Source organism: Protopterus annectens, chromosome 5.part0 (genome assembly GCF_019279795.1).
Source record: "Protopterus annectens isolate FY-2018-M chromosome 5.part0, PAN1.0, whole genome shotgun sequence".
Taxonomy (NCBI): Eukaryota; Metazoa; Chordata; order Ceratodontiformes; family Protopteridae; genus Protopterus; species Protopterus annectens.
In genome coordinates, this window is record NC_056735.1 from 274,183,896 (window position 1) to 274,207,119 (window position 23,224).

General features: G+C 42.2%; 2 protein-coding genes across 2 annotated transcripts in view; one reads left to right on the forward strand and one right to left on the reverse strand.

Annotated features, from left to right (window-relative positions):
• The window catches only part of RPS15A (ribosomal protein S15a), a 32,168-nt gene extending 13,835 nt beyond the window's left edge, over positions 1 to 18,333 (reverse strand). Inside the window, exons 1-3 of the mRNA XM_044072246.1 lie at positions 18,117 to 18,333; positions 17,538 to 17,675; positions 17,376 to 17,455 (exon numbers count right to left, since the gene is read on the reverse strand). Of these exons, the coding sequence (XP_043928181.1) occupies positions 17,376 to 17,455; positions 17,538 to 17,670 (213 nt within the window). The 5' untranslated portion in view covers positions 17,671 to 17,675; positions 18,117 to 18,333. The remainder of the gene's footprint in view (positions 1 to 17,375; positions 17,456 to 17,537; positions 17,676 to 18,116) is intronic.
• Positions 18,334 to 18,457: 124 nt separating this feature from the next.
• The window catches only part of RRP1B (ribosomal RNA processing 1B), a 1,940,580-nt gene continuing 1,935,813 nt past the window's right edge, over positions 18,458 to 23,224 (forward strand). Inside the window, exon 1 of the mRNA XM_044071827.1 lies at positions 18,458 to 18,643. Coding sequence (XP_043927762.1) covers positions 18,514 to 18,643 — 130 coding nt within the window. The 5' untranslated portion in view covers positions 18,458 to 18,513. The remainder of the gene's footprint in view (positions 18,644 to 23,224) is intronic.

Here is a 23,224-nt window from a genome sequence, read left to right on the forward strand (position 1 = left end):
AAAACGGCACCAGCACCCACTGCAGATATACAATGGTCTCTGGCGGACCACAGACTACACTGATCAGTCTTCCATTTTTCTAACTGGACTATTACACAAGCCAGGAAGAAACCTTGCAATACTGAATTTAGACAACTGGATAAAGACGGACTTCTGGGGAGATGATGCTTCCCAGAATTCCACTCCTACACAGACCCCAACACTAGTAGAATAAAACATTACTATAAAACAGCTAAAAATGGCAAGGTTAACACACCCAAAGCCAGTATATCTTCTGCTACTGATTTTGGCCCACTTTCACACACTGCTCTTAACAAAAGTCCATAAACAGACACCTTTTGCCTTCCTACAATTAAATTTCCAAAGCATGAATCTTATTCCAGCATCAGCACGGTTAATTTACCAAATAGTTTTTCTGTACAAAAAGTAAACTTGGCTTTGGATTAATTCAGTCTCACCATTTGCAGGCACAGAAAAGCCTCAAAACTACTCCACCTCTTGAATTATAAGGTATTTATAAAATTAATGTGACCACCATGATTTAAAACAAAAACCTGCAAAACAAGAGGTTATACATCCAACTGCTGAGCAGACTTACAGCAATAGATTTTCAAAACTGAATTTAATTTGTCTTCAGCAATTCCTTGCCAATCTAAGTATCTTGTAGAATCATACTGGCAACCTCAACAATGAGACAGCTGTTCAGAACAAAGTTTCCGGTAACTGTCACTGGTATTCAACAACTGGTCCCCTCCATAAAATACTCTTATTAAAATTAGCTTGGAGGATTGTGTTTTTGTGGTTTTGGGGACAGTAAACCAGCACGCTTCTGGATACATATTTTGGACTTACTGTCCCTGCAGTTTCCATACAGTGTGACTGCTAGTAGCAATACAAGCCAAAGAAATTTGGAAAAACAGACAGATCTGCTACATTTTCGTGGTTGTCCCATATTCTACAGACAGCAGTAATTCATGATTTTGCATAACCACACTTCCTCATTGAGGAAAGGGAATCCACCAGCCACTGCTGTGCGATCTCAAAGTACAGCAGGTGATGTGATGGAGCCCTCCCACATGCAAAAAAAAAAAAAATGTTTTAGCCTTCTGATAAGCTGTTTTTGCAAACTGTGCAGCTACTGCAGAAAAATCTAACTTAAACTTTTTACAAAACAGAAGCTGCCCTGTTTATACACAACCAACTTTAAATTTGCATTTTGTATGGTGCTACTCAATGGAAGAAACCCTAAGCTACTTTAAGATGCCTATAGAGGTCTATGAAGCAGCATGATATAGCTTAAGTGAAAATGCTCTATGTGAACTAGTTTCTCAATATGCAGTCTAGCCAGGATAATTGTCAAATCTGAAGCAGTTGACAGCAAGCAACTAGTCACAAAAGGGTGCAAATGAAGGCCATAAAAATCAGAGCAAGTGATGAGACTCCGATAGTACCACAGTATCTCCCCCACCAGAGAAGCAACAAGATTACTTGTACAATCTGAACACAAACAAAGATGAAACAGTTATAAGCTCAACTGTAGTGTAACTACAACCAGTCTTAAGGAGACAAGGAGCAGTATTACAATAGCCGGCCTTAACAGAAAAAAAAATGGAGCAAGGCAAGGATTGCACATTTCTAACCCTGCATTTATGTACTCTACCCCACAGGTGAAGGGACCCATAGAAGAAATGCTGATGAACCAGATAGTAAATGGCAGGAAAACTGGTTGACAAAATATTAAGACTACGTTTTAATGTTTTGAACCATCTAACATAGCAATAGGTTACCAGGTGAGCGTTCCAAAAAGCTTTAAAAAACTTGACAACCAGAACAAAAAAAGGTGAAGTCTAGCAAAACTGTAGATTGAAGTGTGCAGCTGACTGGCCTGTCGAGAGAGAGAGTTGGGAGGGTGGCCTAATGGTTAAGGTGTTTGCTTTACAAACACAAGGTACAGGGTTTGAGTCTCACAAGGGATAACTGGCTAGGCTTAAAATTGCTTGCTAGAGCAGTTAGTCTAGCACGAACCTATGAACCTATGAGAGAATACAAAAATGTGCATGTGTAGGTAGGGTGGGCGGAGTCCAAGATACAGGGAGGAAAAAACTCAAAGTACTATCTGATCAGGGATGGACAGTACAAGACAGAAAACTGACCACGTACTTAAAGAACTCACAGGGAGAAGGGGAACCCATAAAACTCAGTTTACTCACACCAGAAACTGCAACGCAAATCAAAATATCTATCAAAATGGAACAGTTAACAAAATAGGCTCAAAAAATACGAATGAAAGGTCTATGGATACAGTTTCAGGAACTGAAGTTGCAGAATATGGAAACAAAGGATTAGACAGGGAGACCACCACTAATATTTAACCCTGTATTTTCAACTATAAACAGTTATGGCATTTGTATTTCAGAGGACCCACTGAAACATGTTTCCCTAAACATTAGATCATAAAGGGATATCCAACACCATTTCCTATCAAATAATAGGACTGAAGACTGTTGGTAAATTACTTCCAGAAAACCCGTACCATGTTAGTTAATACAGCTGAACTTTGACGTTAGTAACTCTAGGTGAACTCATGCAAGTGTCATACATAGCCAAACTGCTCTCAACACTGCAGAGACTTATTAATGGCAACTTCCAACATTAGGGTAGTGATTCAGGCTCCAAATGGGGATCAAATGCCGCATGCTAGATGACCAACTGTAGATCTAACAAGGTGCATACAAGCAAGCCAAATTAGACTGGACAACCCTCTACAATACAGGGTGCAGTTGGAGCTTTCGACTATTCCACCTCCACACCAACATACAATTCAACACCCCTAGACAGCTCAGGAGGTAAACTCTGCCCATGGTTAAATTCAGACTTCATAGCAATGATGAAGGTAGGGATAATCCCTCCAACCACCTCCAAACCCCCCCCCCAAAAGAGCCAGTAGAATAGGAATAAACTCTGCCAAGGAACAAGTCAAAAACAAGTTTGCTATCACTAGGTGAACCAAAGGTCTTCTAGCACAAAATAAAGCACCTTACAGAACTGATCACTATCCATTAAATTATGCTGGCCAGACACTATCCATTAAATTATGCTGGCCAGACTGTAGATTGAGCATTTTCACTTTAGCTTTTATGCTGCCTCATAGACAAACTGTAGAAGTAACTCCATTCTCAAAACACGTCAAACTTCACTGGAGGAAACAAATTTGAGTCCTCCTTTCAGGAGACCACCAATAAGCAGAGTGGACAACCACTTGCCATTTCTCCAAAAATTATCACCAATGAAATACATACCACATACCAACATCGTGGAACAGGCTCAAATTCATAGACAAAACAAACCACCAGACAAACTTCAATTCAACAGCAGCAACAACGTAGAACACAGCAAAGCAGCACAGCAAAACAGGAGTCAGCACAGGATCCAAAAGCAGCTTTATTTTCTGTCTCTCACTCTAGCGCCTCGGCCACAGTAAGCCTTCAAGGAGTCAATTCAACCCTATCTCCACTACAAAAATAAATAAATAAAAAAAAAAAAGCGCATTACACACGACCCTACCCAACGATTACAGTCGCACCTTTTCAGTCTTCCCCCAGGTTATCCTTTCTTGCAACTATTCTCACCTGCCTCTTAACGTCTTCATGCCTCTATACAATAAACTACCCATGCAGCATAAACTACTTCAGTTATTTATAGCTACATCTTACCCAGAAAGCTCCAAGCATAACTTTAACATAGTGAGACAGTTTCTAAAACAACGGAGATCTTGCGTTCTCCATTGCTGTAAAAAAACATTTGAATGGAAAACGTCCGGGCGACCATACCTTTTCCCACCAGTACAAGTCTGATTTACAACACGCACGCTGACCAGAGTGCATGTTTCGGCATATTAATTGGGGGGGGGGGGGGGGGTCACTGTATAATTGACCTCTTTAGATCAACATATTCCTGCCATAACAAAGGGGTTGTTCTAGGCAATACATAAATTAAGTCAGTACTGTGCATAGTCACTCAAAATGATAAAAGGCCAACTCATCAAGCAATGAAAACTTTTTTGCTCATCTTCCCTGTTCTTTAGGAAAAGCTACCTGGCCCCGCCTTGCTATGACAGTGGTTTAATTGCATTGTAAATGACTGGGATCAATACAAAGTCTCACTTTGGCAACAAGACAACACAGGCTGTCAACACATGGCAGTAACATTCCCTTTGTAGAGACCCTGGCAGATGGGATGACTCAGCAGCCCAGATAAGGGGCTCTTTCCAAAACATCTCCAACAGCAAATTAGCAAAAACACTCCTATAAAACTATTATGTTTTACAGATCTACTGCACCACCCGTTTCAGTGAATCTAAAGCACCCCCCCCCGTGAAACATGCAAATCAGCACAGTTCATGTGTATGTGTGACTTATACTATGTCAAGATCCAGAACAGCTACTTTACACTTTCGTTACCAAAGCTGTTCAACTGGATATTTTCCAAATCTTTTCTAATACTTAACACATTAAGCCAATACAGATCTGACCTCAGCTTGCCTGACAGTTTATATGCAAACACAACAACTCCTCTCCAAAAGAATCCACTGAAAATGGACTCTGCTCTGCAAATGAATCCTCCACTCCTAGGAACTCAAATTAGTCATCTACTTCCCAAAGCATGCAGCAAACTGAAGCGACTTCTGTGCTCATCCGCACAACACTGATACATCCACGGATAGGTTTATTACTCAAATTTTAAATCAGCTTTGGCAGACAGTGTAAAATGTCAGCCCGAAATGCTGAATAGGAAACCAAAGCAAAAAATCAATAAATACACAACCGCAGTTTGAGGTGTTCGACATAGGAAGCGACACCACTAACTCCTGCTATGCACATTAATGTACAGTTGAACTCTACGGTCAACAGTACATTAATGATCAGGGGACATAACCCCCCTGCAAAATAGAATATACCAACTCAGATCGCACCACAGCAAGGAACTGGGCCAATTCCCTGTTCATCACTGAAGCGTGACCCCCCCCCCCACATGGTCAGAATTTTGCTCATCAAATATTTGAGAGCAGCATGCATCTCTATCATACGTGCTCAACCAATTTTGGTTAGAGTGCCCCTTGGAAACAGTGGATTCTACTTTCGATGACATGTTAGACTGGATGCCATTCATTTAAGTAATACTAAACCCTATGTATATGGCTGATCTCAGTCGTACTAATGCATGCCAGTGCAAAATACATACTGCTCTTACCCCCCAGAAACCTTTTCATAGAAGAGCATATTTGATACTTTTCTGTAGGTGCAGACCAGTACACAATACCACATTCCGCTAGTGTACAGCTGCTCCAATATAATGCAGTACTGTACACTAGTCCACATTCTCCTATACAAAATTTCACATATTGCCTACTATGAAAATGGTGTCGCAAAATTCTGAACCCCCAAATGGGTGCAGCCTTACCCCATTTTATTATACATTAAAAAAGAAAACATGATAGCAAGTGGTCTGGTTATTGTTCAAAACAAAGGTGGACTCTACATTCACTTGTCACTTACTGCATGACATTTCTAATTGCCAACTTAATGCTAAGCAGTTATGGCATACCATGACATTGCGAGAAAAAGGCAGAAAAATCTAAGCTGGCCGACTACACATTAAGTGGGCTGCACATTAAACACCAACATAAAACTGGACGCAAACTTACACATGCAAATTAAACCCATGGATGCAAAAATGGGTTTTGTGGGGCGGACCAACAGTTTTTACAAGTGTCAAAAATTACTTTGACATAAAAAAAAGTCAAAAAACCACCACAAATTGCACCAACAGTGACTACTTTCACTAAAAGAACTTAGAGTAGAGAGAGTACTACATAAATTCAAGCCTTATCCAAATGATAGGAAGTCCAGAAGCTCAGAATCTATGAAAAGTACCCCAGATAAAAACCATCCTGGTGGAAGTCTAGCATTAATTATACAATAAGCAAAAGAAGCCGCTGTCTAAATATACAAAAGTGAGATCCGGGAACTGGAAGAGCACTCATCTGCCTAAACAAAGCAACTTGTAAAATCTTCAAACTGCACCCATGAGAAAAACTTAACAACCATAGCCAAGAATACCCATAAGGCCTTCAGTGATGCCCACAACCTAAAAAGGTAGGACTCAGATGTGCGCTGAATAAAATTGTGGATGGAATCACACAGACCCTGTGGAAATTGCAAGCCTGCTAGTAGACATGTTTGGCAAAAAATAACTCCCCAAACATGCCACAAACCATGTAGTCTCCTCCCTGCATTTCCAAAAGCAAGTCATCACTGCACTCTAGGCTAATACAGTCTCCATGGGACCAGATGGCATTCCAGGATGTGTTCTTAATATTCTAAAACAAGAGCTAGCAACTCCAATATGTATTCCAGTCAACCACAGCCAGAGGACTTACTTTGTCCCCACTGCTTGGCAACAGACGCAGGCAACTACAGACCCACAAGCTTAACCAGCCTCCTCTAAGACAATGGAACAAATCATGTTCCTCAAATAAGGACATAGGTGACCTCCAAACCCTGGATCTGTCCCAGTTTGGTTTTGTAACATGGTAGACAAAAAACATGACCAGAGCCATACACTAGGGCAAAGTCACTCACACTGCTCATCTTGACTTGGCCAAGGCCTTCAACAACATCACACATTCAGGCATTGCTATTCAACTGGGTTGGTTTGTCAACCTCTGCCGTCAGGGGGACCGCAAACTGGCTCACAGATAAACACTCGTGGGAGACTTCATCTCTACCAGTAAGCCTGTCAAATGTGGGGTCCCACAAGGGTCAGTGGTAGGCCCTTGTTTGGCATATACTTCTTGCAAGTCCAGGCCAAAATGGAGGGGCTGTGACTAGACAAGTTTGCAGATGACAGCAAATTAGGTGCCATCATGGAATCCCCTAGCAATGTCAGTGCACTTCCAAAACGGGTTAACACAGACCAATGCTTGGTGCCAAAGCAATGGTCTTAAAACTAAATGCATCACCACCCCCCCCTCAGTAAAATCAATGCCCTTGCCGATTATAAAACCATAACACCCCACATACCAATTCAGTAGAGAGACCTGGGAACACAAGGTGACAACCTCAAAATTTAACCCCCCCCCCAGTGGTGAGGAAGGCATTTTATGTTGTTCATCTGCTTAATCACACCAAGAACAAGACAGGTGGTAACTCCATTGTACTCTTCCCTCATTAGACCCCCCCCCAGTACATACCGTACCAGACACCTGGAGCAACGAGACCTCAGAGATTTGAGCAAATTCAGGGTCTCCAGCATGCTTTATACAGACAGAAAATCGCTACCACTGCACTCCGTAGCAGACGGACTACTCCAAGGCGACTTATGTCTGGCTTACAGGGCTACCTGACCCAAATCTAATGGAAATGGTGCACATCCGAGTCAAATGAGACTAGAGTCACCTGCTCCAGAGACCTCAAACTAGCCTCTGACAAACAGGACCCGCTGGAGAGACAGATTCATCTCTGACTGCTACTCCTCTGAATAGGCTTTGAATCCTTATCAAGCAGAGCACCCCCCCATGACCCTGTTTTAAGTGGAACCTGGACTACTGTTTGGGAAGCCCTAAATTTCTGCCAGGGATTGCCCCATCTTCTCTTGGACACGGGAGGTCCTAGATAGAAAAACCTCTGGCATGGGTGACCTCATCTAGTATATTGGAATTCAACAGCTAGGCTTGTAATGACCATAGGGTCAACAGCCTAGTAATATACAATGAACCCATGTACACATCTAATCAAGCTCAAGACTATCAGCATATAGCCCATAGTGAGAAATATGTTCATAGGTAGGTACTAGACTATCTGCCCTTTGGCCTATACAAACCTAGCCATAATGACTCCCTGCCCATTTCTTCCCACAGGGATCCAGTAATACCATCTAGCGACTGACGTGATCACCAGGGTGAATTTCTCATCTCCCATCCAATCAAGGTTCCCATTGAAGAGGTCCAAAGAGGCACTCTGCTTGACATGTATGGGCAGTCTATTCCAGAGTCTGGGGAGCCTCTGGACCAGGAACCTATCCCTCCACGTTTAGATCCCTGGAGCGTGCGTCTGAGGGATTGGGATTCTTTAAGTATAGCATGTCCAACAGCTCTGGGTTGGACATGGTCTTGTATGTTAAACAGGGTGCATCTGAGTAGACACTATGCGACAAAGTAAAGGTGGAGTTTTTTTTTTAGACAGTCAGCACAGGGCATCTGCTTTAGGCCTGTGATTCTTAGGGAGGTATTTCTGCAGCCTTTGCAGTTGTTGCAGATGTCTTGAGAGGTACATACCAAACAGAGCATTGTATTCTATAATGGGTCTAATGAAGGACGAGTACAGTGGGACAATGACATTTTTTCTGGATGAAAAGCCCTTAGTGATGGTGTGCCACATCCTATCGAAGGCGAGACCACTGTCGACCTGTGTCCCCAAGTATCTTATTCGGTGTTTAGGGTACTGCCAACCAATGTGGCAATTCACGGGTACACGTCTTTTCCCCCAAAGGAAAAACGAAACATTTGGCATTGAACTTGAGCCCATGCCTCTGGCACCAAGCATCTGTTTCTGTAAGGCCCTTTTGCAGAATAGCCACATCTGGGGATTCAATAATGGCTCCCAGTTTGCAGTCATCTGCAAACTTTGCTAGCCAGAGTCCCTTAGTGTTGGCCTGTACTTCAGAGAAGTAGATGCCAAACAAGAGCGGTCCCAGGATGGAACCCGGAGGTACTCCACTTGTCTGGAGCTGGATCTGGAGTCTGCTACTTTTACAGTGTGGGTTCTGTCAGTAAGCCAGTTGACAACCAATTGAGTGACGCAAGGATCAAAGCCCAGCTTAATAAATTTATCTATGACTCCAGACTGGGGGGATGGTGTCGAAGGCCTTGACGAGGTCCATATAGGTTGTGTGGACCACCTTTCCCTTGTCCACGGCTCTGGAGACTGCCAGTCTGATTTTACAAATTAAAAAATTTAGACATCACTAAAACTGCCATTTCCTACCAAAACTGCTTAGAGTTGCCCAGTAAGGAAACATGCAGCTAAATACTGCACCAACCATTTACTACCTCTTTGGACATGGCTGGTATCCTCCTTGTACACAACCTTGTGTGCATGACCTAAAGGTTCACATTCTGTCCTTGCTGGCTGGGGATACCCCACCAAACATGATTTAGTATACACACACAAGAGTTTACGAATGTTACATACACCCCCAAATAACTGCTTGTATGCATCTATATATCAGACATTTACATACAGTAACTGAAGCAAATGTATCTTACTTGGACGTAAAGATTTAAGCATCAAAAAGTTGACTTCCAAATAACTGTGGGAGAGAGAGACTGAGAATGTGCGCGTTTGGGAGAGCAGGCACACAAGGGCTAGGATATATTTATTCTACATTTGTTTACTGGAAAAGTCCAACTGGGTGGATATCCATTTTCAGCGGAGTGGAGTACCCAGGAAGAAAAGCTCCATATACAGACAAGTACTCGGTGCATAGACATAGTAAGATTGCAGTTTTTGTAAACCATGTTAAATTACAAGAAGGTAGTAAAATTTGACCAATGACATTAAGCCACAGGAAATATTAAAAAAAAAATGTTGTTAATACCCATATATAGCAATTAGGTTACCAAAATGTTGCCATTGTAGTCTGATATGCTCAACTCCTGAGAGACTTGCTTGGCTACAAACATCTGCATTACAAGCTGAAGCCAAGTGAAACTTGCAGTAGTGAATTTTAGTCTTCTGTCAAGTACAAACTTGCAGTTTTAAAAGTACTGTATTTTCATTTTTTGTTTCCTAATTGTGTGTTTCTGAACAGTGTGCAGTCTCTCTACAGTTAGTTCCCCACCCTCCCTTCCCGTTTGTGTTGGTGGCTCTGGAATTGCCCACCCCTCCTTTAAGACTGTATTAGAACACTTCTCCTGGGTCCACCTCATTTGCTCACTTAAGAGTACAGTTAGATCATATTCTGAGTCTAGTGTTCACTCTACTTAATACAGAGAGAAGATTTGAGAAGGCCAGGATACTTAGGTTCTTCCTTCCTCTCTTCTTGCACCAAAAAATTTTTTTTTGCACTTTATTCCATTTGCTTTTACTGTAACGGTATTTCCTACCACTTTATTTTGCTTTTCTTAAGATTACTCAATTGTATTAAAGTCTTTTGGTTTAAGCACTTGGGCTTCATACAGGCAGTTTTACATTAAGGTTTGTGGTCTGCACTATTGTGGCAGGACAGGTAGCTTACATCCATCCAAGCTTGGAATTGCTGACTGAAGGCCCAGCGTCTGCCATTATAAAAGTGCATTAGTTCTGGCATAAGCACTTGGGCTTCAGGCCAGTTATTCTACATCAAGAAGATTTGTGGTCTGCACTCTTGTGGGAGGAGAGGCTGAATCCTGCCCTTCTCAGCTGGGAATTTCTGGGCAGAGGCTTATTGTGACTGCTTATTTGAACAGTTTCTTTGTGAAATTGGTGCGCCTTGTTGCTGTAGCATAGACCAGATTCAGACCTGCTTTGTTTGTATAACGAGCACTGATCCAAGCCATTTTTTGTTGAGAAGGTTCCCCCTGCATCCTAGTAAGCAGGGGGGTGCAGTTAGAACTTGCCTGGTTGAAGAATGCTGGAACAGGGCTTAGTTTTGAGCTTTTTTCCGGTAATATTTAGCAGTTGATTTTACGTACCGGCTTGGTTTACAGGTTAGTGCTGAAATCTGGGCGGTTACAAATCTGTTTGCCCATACCTTACTTGGATAAAAGGAAATTTCTGTTCACCTGCGAGACATGGGTGCTTTGAGCAACCTGTCCCTGGAGGAGTGGTTTCAGCCCAGAAATTAGTTTATTGGCCATTTTGGGCTAATTTCTCTCATGTCCCTGCTATAAATACAGTACTTGCCCTGTTTTGCACACCGGGTAGCACGGGTAAAACTATTCCCGGCTCCACAAAGTCTCTTCAATGTTTCCCTTGGAACTAGACAAACTTTTAACTTAAGCACTCAAGCCATTTTGCAGCCCGGCACTTGCTCAAAACTTATGGCAAGCACTTATAAACCCTAGCCCTAGACCCTCCTGTACAGAAGGACACTGCTCTCTATTCGACCTTACCAGCCATCCAACAGTTCACTGTACCTATCCAAACATGTCCCATGGGCAGTTTCAGGTGTGCTCCAGTCCAACTGGTGAATCTGGGCATTTTGAGGCAATGTTACAACTGCCTCCTGTACACAAACAAACCCCCTCTTCCTACCAAAGACTAATACATGCAAGAGATGTAGTTATACAGCCAAACTAAAGGCCAAGCTATCTCAATGCAAGACCGATCAGGCAAGAGAAGGGAAATACCTGCATCACATCACCAGTCTTACATAGACCCATTCAACCAGCTGGCAAAACACACACAAATACATGAACACATACTCAGAGGCTCTAAATAAAAATCTGCAAAAACCAGAGACCTCCAAAGCAAACATCCAAGCAGCCTCCACCCCCCCAAACACAAACTATGAAACGTACTTAAAACCAGTGTGCCATAAAATCACAGCCCTTAAGGCAAAACATACCCAACATACTAGTAACAGGGGACTATAGTCAGGCACACTGACATCCCACTCACTTGGCTGAATAAGGAGAAGGTTACTGTTAGCTGCCTGCCGGGTGCCAGGATCCGCCACATAAGCACTCTGGTCACTCCCGTACAAATATGACTCCTTGACCATGCGAATGACCCGAGCCATACCTCCCTGGACTACATGGAAGAGCTCTGATCACGTAGCCCAGGCCGGTATAACCCTGACCCTGAGTAGCATCCTGCCCTCACCAAGAATGACACCACAGTAAAAAAAAAAAAAAAAAAAAAAAAAAAAAAAAAAAACCTCGATTTCAACAATTGGCGAAGTTTCTGTTGTCATTCAATGGGGATCCAGTGCCTGCCTGGTATGACATGCTCAACAAGCCACGCTGCTTCGCTAGAGACTGCTTGCACCAGTCACCCATAGGCTTTTGAATACTGGCCAAGGCTCTTGCCACCCCCATAGCGCCTTTTTTCAGGCAAGGCTCAAAAGACAAACCCACCGCCGTAAAAAGCACAAGTACAAAAATCTGAGGGTAATGCTACTCAATGCCAGAAGTCTAAACCTCAAAATACACGCACTCGAGGCACTCAGTATGGAGAAAAATAGATGTGCAGTAACAGAAACCTAGTCTCCAGAGAGCTCCCCAGCACTACCAGGCTACAACTCATACCATACATTTCAGCCACAGAATCCAAACAAATACAAAAGGTGGGGGCATATCCATATTCATCAAGGATACCCACACTTCCAGGTTAGTGGCACAGCACGATGCTTCAGAGATAATCCACATGCAACAATGGGCAAAACTACAATCCAAATTGTAGCTTGCTACAGATCACCAACCATGTCCCAGGACCCTCATTCCACATTTCAGGAAACACTGGGAAACAAAAGGTCCTATCAAACACCCCAATAGTGGGTGATTTCAATTACCCTAACATTAACTGGGAGAACTACTCAAGTACTAACTCCCTTACCCAACTTTTCCTAGAATTTATAAACTCAAACACCCTGGTTCAACTGATACACACTCCCACCAGAAGTGGCAACATATTGGACCTGGTCATCACCAACATGGGCGACCTGTGTTCCACACCAGAGATCAACCACTCGCTGGTTAGATCTGACCATAAACAAATCACAAAAACCTCAAAAGCAAACTTCACATTACTAAAGACTGAGGTGGAAAGTTTCAAAGCCCCCATGCTGAAGGGTAACACTTTCCAAGTTGCAAAATCCTTTACTAATGCATTCTATGGGCAGCTACAAGAACACATGGATCGTGCCATCCCAAGTGAAACCAAGACTCACTCCAAGAAAAGGAAACTAGTCAGACTCCTGCCATAAACAAGCTATACACTAGGAGGAGGTAACTAGCACAGAAGAGTAAAATCCCAAGAAGGGAAGACATCCCTGATCAGTATCAGCAAGAAACTACGATCCCTCATAATATCATCCAAGGCAAGCTTTGAAAGAAAAATTTCCAAGGACTCCAAAGATAAACACAAGGCATTCTTTAGCTATGTCAAGAATCTTAAGTGGCAATGCTCAGATCTGCTCGGAGTTGGTGCAGAATGGCACAAAATATACTGAACCAACTGCTCTCACGAACATCCTGACAGGTTCAGTGCAACCTTCACCCCTACTTCACCCCTCAAAAGGGCCCATAACCACACCAGAAGAATGGAGAGTCCCTGAAATCAGACAGGTTAAAACAGCCCTCTCCAAAGCCAAAAAGTCAGCACCAATGGGACCAGACTGTGTCCCAGGCGGTGTCCTACATGAGCTCAAAGACTGACCCCTCACCTAAACACACTGTTGAAACTCAGCCTCTCCACAGGCTACATACCCATAGAGTGGCGCACAGCAACGGTTATTCCACTCCACAAAGGTGGAGCCACAGACTCTGGGAACTATCGCCCTATAAGCCTGGCTAGCTTGGTCAGCAAGGCTATGGAGAGCACCATGGAACTCGAGACATTGGGAACCTCCAAAACACTGGACCCTACCCAGTTTGGCTTTAAGGGCAGATCATGCCCACTAAACCTGGTGGACTTTGAGACCAGTTACCAAGGCTGTAGACGAGGGAAAGGTGTTACACACAGCCTACCTAGACCTCACTAAGGCCTTCGACACCATTCCCCATTCTGGTATTATAGACAAGCTTACCAGCCTGAACATAGACATCCATGTCACAACAACTGGCTCACTGAGAACCCACATTGTGCAAGTCTGACTAAACCGGTTAGAAGTGGCATTCCCCAGGTCTCAGTCCTAGGACCCTTCCTGTTCGGCATATAATTCTCAGAGGTACAGGCAAGCACAGGAGGACTATGGCTGACCAAGTTCGCAGATTACTGCAAGCTAGAGGCTATAATAGACTTTCTGGCTGACAGACATCCTCTAAAAGGGTCTCACTGAGACGGATACTTGGTGTCAAAATCATGGCATCAAGCTAAAAGCCAAAAAGTGCAGAGTCACCCCCTTTGGAAAAAACAAAGTACCCACAAACTACCACATAGGTGGTAGTCCCCTAAATACGGAAGATGTAATAAGGGATCTGGGGACCCAAGTAGATTGTAATCTCACCTTTGATAATCACATTGCCAAAGTAATCACATTGCCAAAGTGGTTAGAAAAACCTATTTGGCCCACCTAATCACCAAAGGGTTCGCATCCAGATCAAGAGGGGTCATTGTGCCCCTCTACTCACTAAATCAGACCCATCATAGATTACAACGCCCCATTTGGGATGTACCTTACAAGCCACCTCCAACTGCTTAAAAGACCACAAAAGTACATCACCAAGAGGATCACTGGGCTCAAACAGATGCCCTATACAGCTCAACTGAAGAAACTCCAGTTGTACTTGGTTGCATACTGTCTACCCAGAAGTGATCGCTGCCCAACATACAAGGCCATGTCCAACCCAGAATTGATTGACATGCTCCACCCAAAGAAAACCTTATCCCCTCGAGCCACACGCTCTACAGATCTAAACCTCACCACAACAATAAACCTCACCACAACAATAAATAGGATGTGCTGGAGGGATGGATTCCTGTCCCAGGGACTTCCTATGCTTTGGAACAAGATTCCAATCTACATTAGGCAGAGCTCCTTGCTCACACTCTTCAAAGGAAACCTTGACGAGTGGATGGAAAACTAAATTTACCTCTGGGATCACTTCAGTAGCTCTGGACAGAGGCACAGGAAACTAATCTAAGGAGGCGGTGAAAGCCAACACATTCTGGCTATGCTTATAAATGCCTTCGGGCAGATATATACTTTTGAGATATTAATGCTGTATATAAAGATGAAAGCAAAGCAGAAAAACTTGTGCTTAGTAATGGAGATTGATAGTATTAAGTTTGTGTGTGATGGAAGAAACAAGGAGTGAATAGGGTTGTTAGGTTGGGGTGTTAAACCCTGGGTAAAATAGTGTTGTATGCATTTAAGAGTAAATTGGGATAAATACCGTGCAAAAAAGTTACAGAACAAAACTGCCCACAAAGCATTGAGGACTGTCAATTTGCTGCAATTTTACAAACCCCTCACAATCCCAAACATGGTACAGAGCGTGCACAGGAGAATGAGAGACTGACATGTTAAACACTTTTTGGCCTTAATCATTTAACTTTAGACTGGTGCACGATATTGTTAATTGTGTACAACATGCATATAGTGAATGCATGTATTCACATGCATGAAAAGACAATGATGATGCAACTTCAAAGCCTATGACATTTTGTGCTCAGTAACCATGCAACTCCTCTTGCAATTATGCAGCTTTCAGCTACTTTTTTTTTTTTTTTTTTAAAATCAAACTTAAATAGTTGATGTGGTAAACCCTAAAAGCATTCCTGACAACTGTCCCAAGTACTGTTCGGTGAAGCCAGTTGCACCAGAAACTAACCACCGCAAGGCCAGAGTTGTTCACGTGCGCAAACTCCAACCAAATCTTAATCTATGCTTTCATGTGCGACACCTTTTTGAACTTGCATCTACCAGAAAAACGGTACTGAATACTTACACCAGCCCCCACGTTTAGGACTACCAACATCATTTAGAGTAACTGAGATGCTCAATCTCTCTGTTTCAGGAGTTTTACTGCACGATGCCCTAACAGACATTTGCAGGATATCCCTTTTCTATCTGCAGTTCTAATGAGCAACGCACATATGGTAATACAATGGCTCTTGATAACGTGACATACCCTGAAAAAAACATTTGAGTTGAGATCTGCAACAATAAGTTAACCAAAAAAAGCATTAGCCTTCCTTGAACAAATCACTAACCACAGACCCAAAGAGACCTTCACGGACATCTTCTAAGGGTAGTAAAATTTCTACACTTCAGTCATGGCGGCTAGGAACCTTTCTGAATAAACCCTGGCACGTCTCAAGAGGTCTTTAGGACTTCTGTTTAACACTTAAGGCAACTTAGGACAAACATCAATGGGAACATTAGATACCAAAGAATCTGGGGAATTGGATGCGGTAGTTGACATTCATTTTGGTTTTACCAGAAACGTTAAACACAGTTTAATGCATTACAAACATGTGTATACACACAGTGACAATGTATTAATTCTGCACAGGGATCAAGACTACCAATGAACTAGCACTGTTTTGATAAATACTAAGTGGAACGCAGATACTTTACAAAGAGAGACCCAAATAGAACTTTAAATATGCTAAAGAGTGCATCAAGTGCCGCGTGTATACCATTTACATGTCATGCATATAAGAAATTACATGGCTCTTCTGCAAACTAGAGAGATTAACTCCATAAGAGTTAGCCAGGCAATTAAATCCCCCCCATTTCAACAGACAGGTCTGGGGTATCAAACTGTGAAAACAACACAGCCAATGCAGACAGCACAGTAGCAACCAAATATTTAATTAATACCTTTATCAAATTAAATGTTAGAGAGATCCCACAACAAAGAATAATTGCATCTTAAAAGCACTGAAACCTAGACAATTACCATTTACCATACAAGTTAAAAACTGAACCCACTAGCCAAGTATAACATACAAAAGTACAACTCAGTTACAGACCTATAAAAGTTGGACACAAACATGGACATACAAGCTGCTTTCCAGTTTTCGTTCCCTATTGTGTAAATCAAGTCCGATAACTAGAAAGTGCCATCTGAAAAATCTATTTAGCTCAACCTGCTAGCCTAAGTGAGCTACAGAACTATTACCATACCACAAATGAAGCAGTTTTTACAAAAAATGCCAAAATTCAGCCAAACGGAATTAACATATGCCGTTTCTCTACGAGGTTGTGCTATACGAATATAAAAAGCCTACCCCGCACAAGAATGCCAGTATCAATGAACCTAGCGTACAGCTGTGCATTTTTCCAGAAAAAAAGTGGGCACCAAATATCGCTACTACGTTTGCTTTAGCTCATATAGAAATCCAAATTATATCGGCTGTCAATAACTTTAGAAATAAAACCTGGAGCTATAACTGTTTTCAAAGTCTTGGCTTGTGTTATTCAACCTGCTCGATAAACAGCCACATCTTTGGCGGTGGACTTACAAGGGCTGGCGCACATCTTACATCTGTACTCATACAGACCTAACCAGTACCCCAACACAAACGCCATACAACTGAGCCGAGTTAAGGAATCTAGAGCTACACTGCACCACAAATGCAAACACAACAGGCCATTTATATGGATGCACCATACACAATTACACATCGCATAAGGCACAAATATCATCAAACCAGTTGCCTTACCTTGTTCAGCCTGCCTGTGAGATTGACAACAATTTTACCAGCTCTATGATCATCGATTATTTCAAATTCACCGATATAGCCTGCAGAAAAAAACAAACACGAAAGACTCAAAGCAGTCCACAAAGAAACATGTAATAAATATGGTTACAGTAACATACTCACCGTGCTTCATCATCACAGTCAAAAATCTAACAATCACTTTGGAGCAAGGCCTAATAAGAACCTGGCGTTTGCCCCTTTTCTCTGCATTATTAATACATTTAAGGGCGTCAGCGAGTACGTTCATACGCACCATGATGCCTAGAAAGTTAAAAAAAATGAATCTATGGTTACATTATCAACATTAAAGCAAACCATTTTCCTCTACTTTATAAACAATGCATGTATCTGAGAAAAGTACTCAGGAACGCTAATCATACACTTCACAGACCAGTAATACTCAAGGAAAACTGTTACGTACCCCCCACACAAAACTTTCAAGACAACACAGTAAAGAAAAATGCTATGCTAGCCCACTGACAAAACACGTACGCTCTTGCAAAGACATCCGCATGTTTGCACGCCAGACAGTTACTAAACGCTCAAATATTCTGGACTGTAAATCCGTCTGCCACTACTATAAGGGCGGTTTGTTTGGGTTTAACTTAAAGCCATATTGGCATTCCACATTTTCTCAATAAGCAGAGTTTTACATAGCCACTGGTTCAAACTCAAAGTAAAATAGAACACACTACTACCCACATGCTAGCTCTGTTCGGTGAGGAATACTCCGCCAGCCTTGACTGCATCGAAAATATAACTTTGCAACAGATATCTAAGATCATGTTATTGTACAACATGGATTTCCCCCAAACTTTACTAAACAAAATTCAATACATATACGCTCCACAGGCATGGCAATAAAATATCACTTAATTTACGGATTGTAACGATTTTAACACGATCATTTCTACAGCCTAGATCCAAGAAGCTTACCGGTTCTACAATATGGCGGAAAGAGGAAAAGAAAAAGCCCGCAACGCTCTTTGGGAAATATTCTACTATTGCGATTACTAATAACGTCATCAGCGTTAGACGTGAAACGGACGTTGGCATGTTTCTGAAAATGTTTGTAATTCCATGTGTGGTTTAGAAAAATATGGCTCCTGTCTGCTTTCCTGCTGAGATACAGTTTGCCCAAAAATTGGCTTCTAATGAGAAACGTGTACGAGATCGAGCTGTAAAGAAGCTTAGAAAGTATATTTTTGTAAGAACTCAACATGAAAGTGGTAAATAGTTTTTTTTTTGTTAGTTTTCATTTAAAGTCAAATGTTGTAAAATGTCTGTTTCCAGATAGAAATCAGAACTACTGTTATAGAAATGTAAGTTACAGAATATTGAACAATACAAGAAATGTTATAAGCATATAAGCTAAGTGCAGTTGTACCTATACTTCATACTGTAAGTTTATGATCACAGATAGCACAACGGTGTTTGTGTATTTTAATTTTATAACTGGGATGGAATACTGGTATTTTTAGACCGTTTACGTATTTAGTCCGGGCGCTTGGTTAAAAATGTTCAGAATATAGAACTGAAATTATAATATACAGTATGATAGCAAAATAATAAGAACATTATAGCTAGTATAGAGTACAAATTTGACCTTAAAACAAATACCCATTGGAAAGGGGCCGAAAATGTGATTTAGAGTTTATTTGAGTAGAGAGAGGTGAAGATATATAATTACCGGTAGGAAGAATAAAGAGTAAGAGATAATTCGTTGTGCCCAAGTACATCATGTTTATTTAAAGTACGTCAGGTGTCCAAACACCGATGTAAGTGTATAACTAGGAGGTTAAATGAGAGTGGTAGAATTAGATAAGTGCATTTGTAACAGGTGCTTGTTAATTTTACTTGCATGAGAACATGGAAACAAATAAATTAGCAAAATAATTGTGATGCTTTTTCACAGTCATTGAGTTGTTTGTGAAATCAAGGTGGGCTTGTATGCCGAGTTAAATTGAGTTGCTTTCTACTGAGATTTGTCTGCATACATCAACTGGACATAAGCTGATTTAAGTATATTTTCTGCATTTTTTTTGTGGTTTTATAATTTGGACTGATTCCTCAGATCTAGCTCTGTTGAAACGGTCTTCCCCCGCCCGCCCTGTTCTTGGTTGTAGTTTCAATTTGGTGGCTTTTGCAGTGCCCGCCCCACTGTAGATTTGATCTAGGACACTCCCCCAGTCCCATCTCTTTACCGCATTCTGTCTAATAAACCCTTTCTGCACTTGCTTTTAGTCCTTTTTAATTTAATTACATTTTTTCAAACTGTGTGTGGACTAATATTGCTACATACTCGTGTGCCAGCTTGCACTGCATGTGAATTGTTTTTACTACTGTTTTTGCTACTTTTCTGAAAAAAAAAATCTGCTTTTACTGTATTTGTGTTTCTTCCTAATTTATTTTGCTTTTGCGTCATCTTAAACGTATTCAGTTGTATTTATTACTTCTTGGTGCAACTCATTCTAAGCCTTTTAGTTTAAGCACTTGGGCTTCAGACCAGTTGTTTTACATTAAGAAGGTTTGTGGTTTGCACTGTAGTGGCAGGACAGGTAGCTTACATCCTTCTAAGTTGGGAACTGCTGATTGAGGGCTCAGTGTCAGTTATTCTAAAAGTGTATTAATTCTGGTTTAAGCACTTGGGCTTCAGGCCAGTTATTTTACATTAAAAGGGTTCGTGGTCTGCACTCTTGTGGGAGGAGAGGCTGGACTCTGCCCTTCTGAGCTGGGAATTTCTGGTTAAAGGCTTTTAGTGCCTGCATATTTGAACTGCTTCTTACTGAAATTGGTACACCTTGTTTGCTGTAGCGTAGACTAGATCTAGGCCTGCTGAATCTAGCTTTGTTTGTATAACTTGAGCACTAATCCAGGCATTCTTCAAAGTATTCAATTGTATTTATTACTGCTTGGTAGTAACTTAATTAAAGTGTAGCTATCATTCTAAGTCTTTTGGATTAAGCACTTGGGCTTCAGACCAGTTGTTTTACATTAGGAAGGTTTGTGGCCTGCACTGTGGTGGCAGGACAGGTGGCTTACATCCTTCTAAGTTGGAAACTGCTGATTGAGGGCTCAGTGTCTATTATTCTAAAAGTGTATTAGTTCTGGTTTAAGCACTTGGGCTTCAGGCCAGTTATTTTACATTGGCTTCAGGCCAGTTATTTTACATTAAGAAGGTTCGTGGTCTGCACTCTTGTGGGAGGAGAGGCTGGACTCTGCCCTTCTGAGCTGGGAATTTCTGGTTAAAGGCTTATAGTGCCTGCATATTTGAACTGCTTCTTACTGAAATTGGTACACCTTGTTTGCTGTAGCATAGACTAGACCCAGGCCTGCTGAATCTAGCTCTGTTTGTATGCATGTTGTTTGTTTGCTTGCTTGTTATTTCCCTGAAACGCTAATACCACCTAAAACGTGGCTTTTCAGTGCTTCTGTGGATCCCTAGTGATATCTGCATTGCTTACTGTACTCATTTCCTTGTTTCACTTAAAAGAAAGTTATTGTTTGTCGTTTTTGCATTTAAGTTACCTGTAACACATTGCATTTAAGTTACCTGGCACTTGCTCACTAAAGGCACTTGCTCACTAAAGCAATTATATAAGACAGCACTAAAAAATTAAAAGTACTACACTCTCACAAAGTCCTCTCGAGTACCTTGTTCCCCATTGGCCTTTTTTTTTTTTTCAATTATAAAGGAATTCCCAATACTATTCTAGCATGTCCAAAGGTCAGTTGTCAATCTTCTCTCCGGTCCAGCTGGTGAATCTGGGAATCTTGAGGCAGTGTTACAACTGCCTCATGTACACAGACAACCCTCTCCTCCTCCCAATAAATTCCAACACATGTGAGAGATGTATCCATATAGCCAAACTGGAGGCTAAGCTCTCTCAACTCAGTACTGGCGTAACCAGTCAGGAGGAGAAGGAAACCACACTCAGTACAATTCCAGTCTCACATAGACCTACCACGACAGCAGACCAAACGCACAAAAACATACCTGGAGGCTCTAAATAAAAATCTGCCTAAGCAGCAGAGACCTCCAAAGCAGACACCCAAGCAACCGCTACCCCAAAACAAAACACGTGCAACACATAGCTCACAAAGCCAGTGTGCCGAACAGTCATAGCCCTTAAGGCTAAACAACACACCTGATACACTTGTAATAGGTGACTCTATCATCAGGCACACTGACGTCCCGCTCACCAGACTGAACAAGGAGAAGGTCACGGTGAGCTGCCTGTCGGGCGCTAGGATCCGCCACATAACACAAGCACTCAGGTCACTCCAAGGCAAGTACAAATATGACTCGGTCATTGTCCATGCTGGTGTGAATGACCTGAGACGTACCTCCCTGGACTACATGAAAAGAGACATAGAGGAGCTCTCTGAGCATGTGGCCCAGGCCGGTATGACCCTGACCTTGAGTAGCATCTTACCCTCACCAAGAATGATGCCACAATATGAAGACAAGATGATCAATTTCAACAATTGGCTTAATTATTGGTGTCATTCAAAGGGGATCCAATGCCTGTCAGCCTGGGATGACATGCTCGACAAGCCACGATGCTTCGCTAGGGACGGCCTGCACCTGTCACCCCTGGGCTTTCGGATATTGGCAAAGGCTCTTGCTACCCCCGTAGTGCCTTTTTTAGGCAAGGCTCAAAAGACAAACCCACCTCCATAGGTATCACAAGGGATAAGAAACTTAGAGTAATGCTACTCAACGCCAGAAGTCTAAACCTCAAGATGCACGCACTCAACTCTCCTTAGCATGGAGAAAATCGATATCTGTGCAGTAACAGAAACCTGGTTCAAGGCTCCCAAGAGCACCCCAGCACTACCAGGTTATACCTCATACTATGCTTTTCGGCCCCAAAACTTGGACCGACCCACAAAAGGAGGGCGAGTATCAATATTCGTCAAAGATACCCACACCTCCAGGTTGGTGGCACAGCGCGAAGCATCAGAGACTATCCATGTGCAACTAACAGTGGGTAAAACTGCCTTCCAGTTTATAGCCTGCTACAGACCACCCTCCCTAACCCAGGAACCCCACTCGGCCTTCATGAGAACACTGGAAAATATGAAGGTCTCCCCAAACACCATTATATTGGGCGACTTCAACTACCCAAACATAGACTGGGAGCATTACTCTAGCTCCAACACCCTAGCCCAAAGGTTCCTAGAATTTATAAACTCAGATGCTATGGAACAACTTGTTACCACTCCCACAAGAGGGGAAAACATACTGGACCTGATCATCACCAACATGGGGACTCTATGCTCCAGACCAGAAGTGTATCCCTCACTGGTAAGATCAGACCATAAACTAATCTCACTGGATGTTCACATCCCGACACCACCCCCTGCCCAGAAAACCACAGTGAAAAACTTCTCTAAAGCAAATTTCACACTCCTCAAAACTGAGGTGGAATCCTTCAAAGCCCCCGGGCCTGTGGAAAATACGTCCCAGACCGTAGAATCCTTTATAAACGCATTCTATGAACACCTTCAGGAATGTATGGATCATGCGATCCCAAACCAAGACCCAATCCTCCAAAGGCAGACTTCCTGTCTGGTGGACCCCTGCCATAAACAAGCTATACAATAGAAGGAGGAAGCTACTAAATGATAGAGCAAAATTCCAAAAAGGGAAGGCATCTCTGATCAGTATTAGCAAAAAACTACGGGCACTCATAAAATCGTCTAAGGCCAGCTTCGAGAGAAAAATTGCACAGGACACTAAGGATAATCACAAGGCTTTCTTTAGTTATGTTAGGAACCTGGGTGGTAATTCCCAGATATGCTCA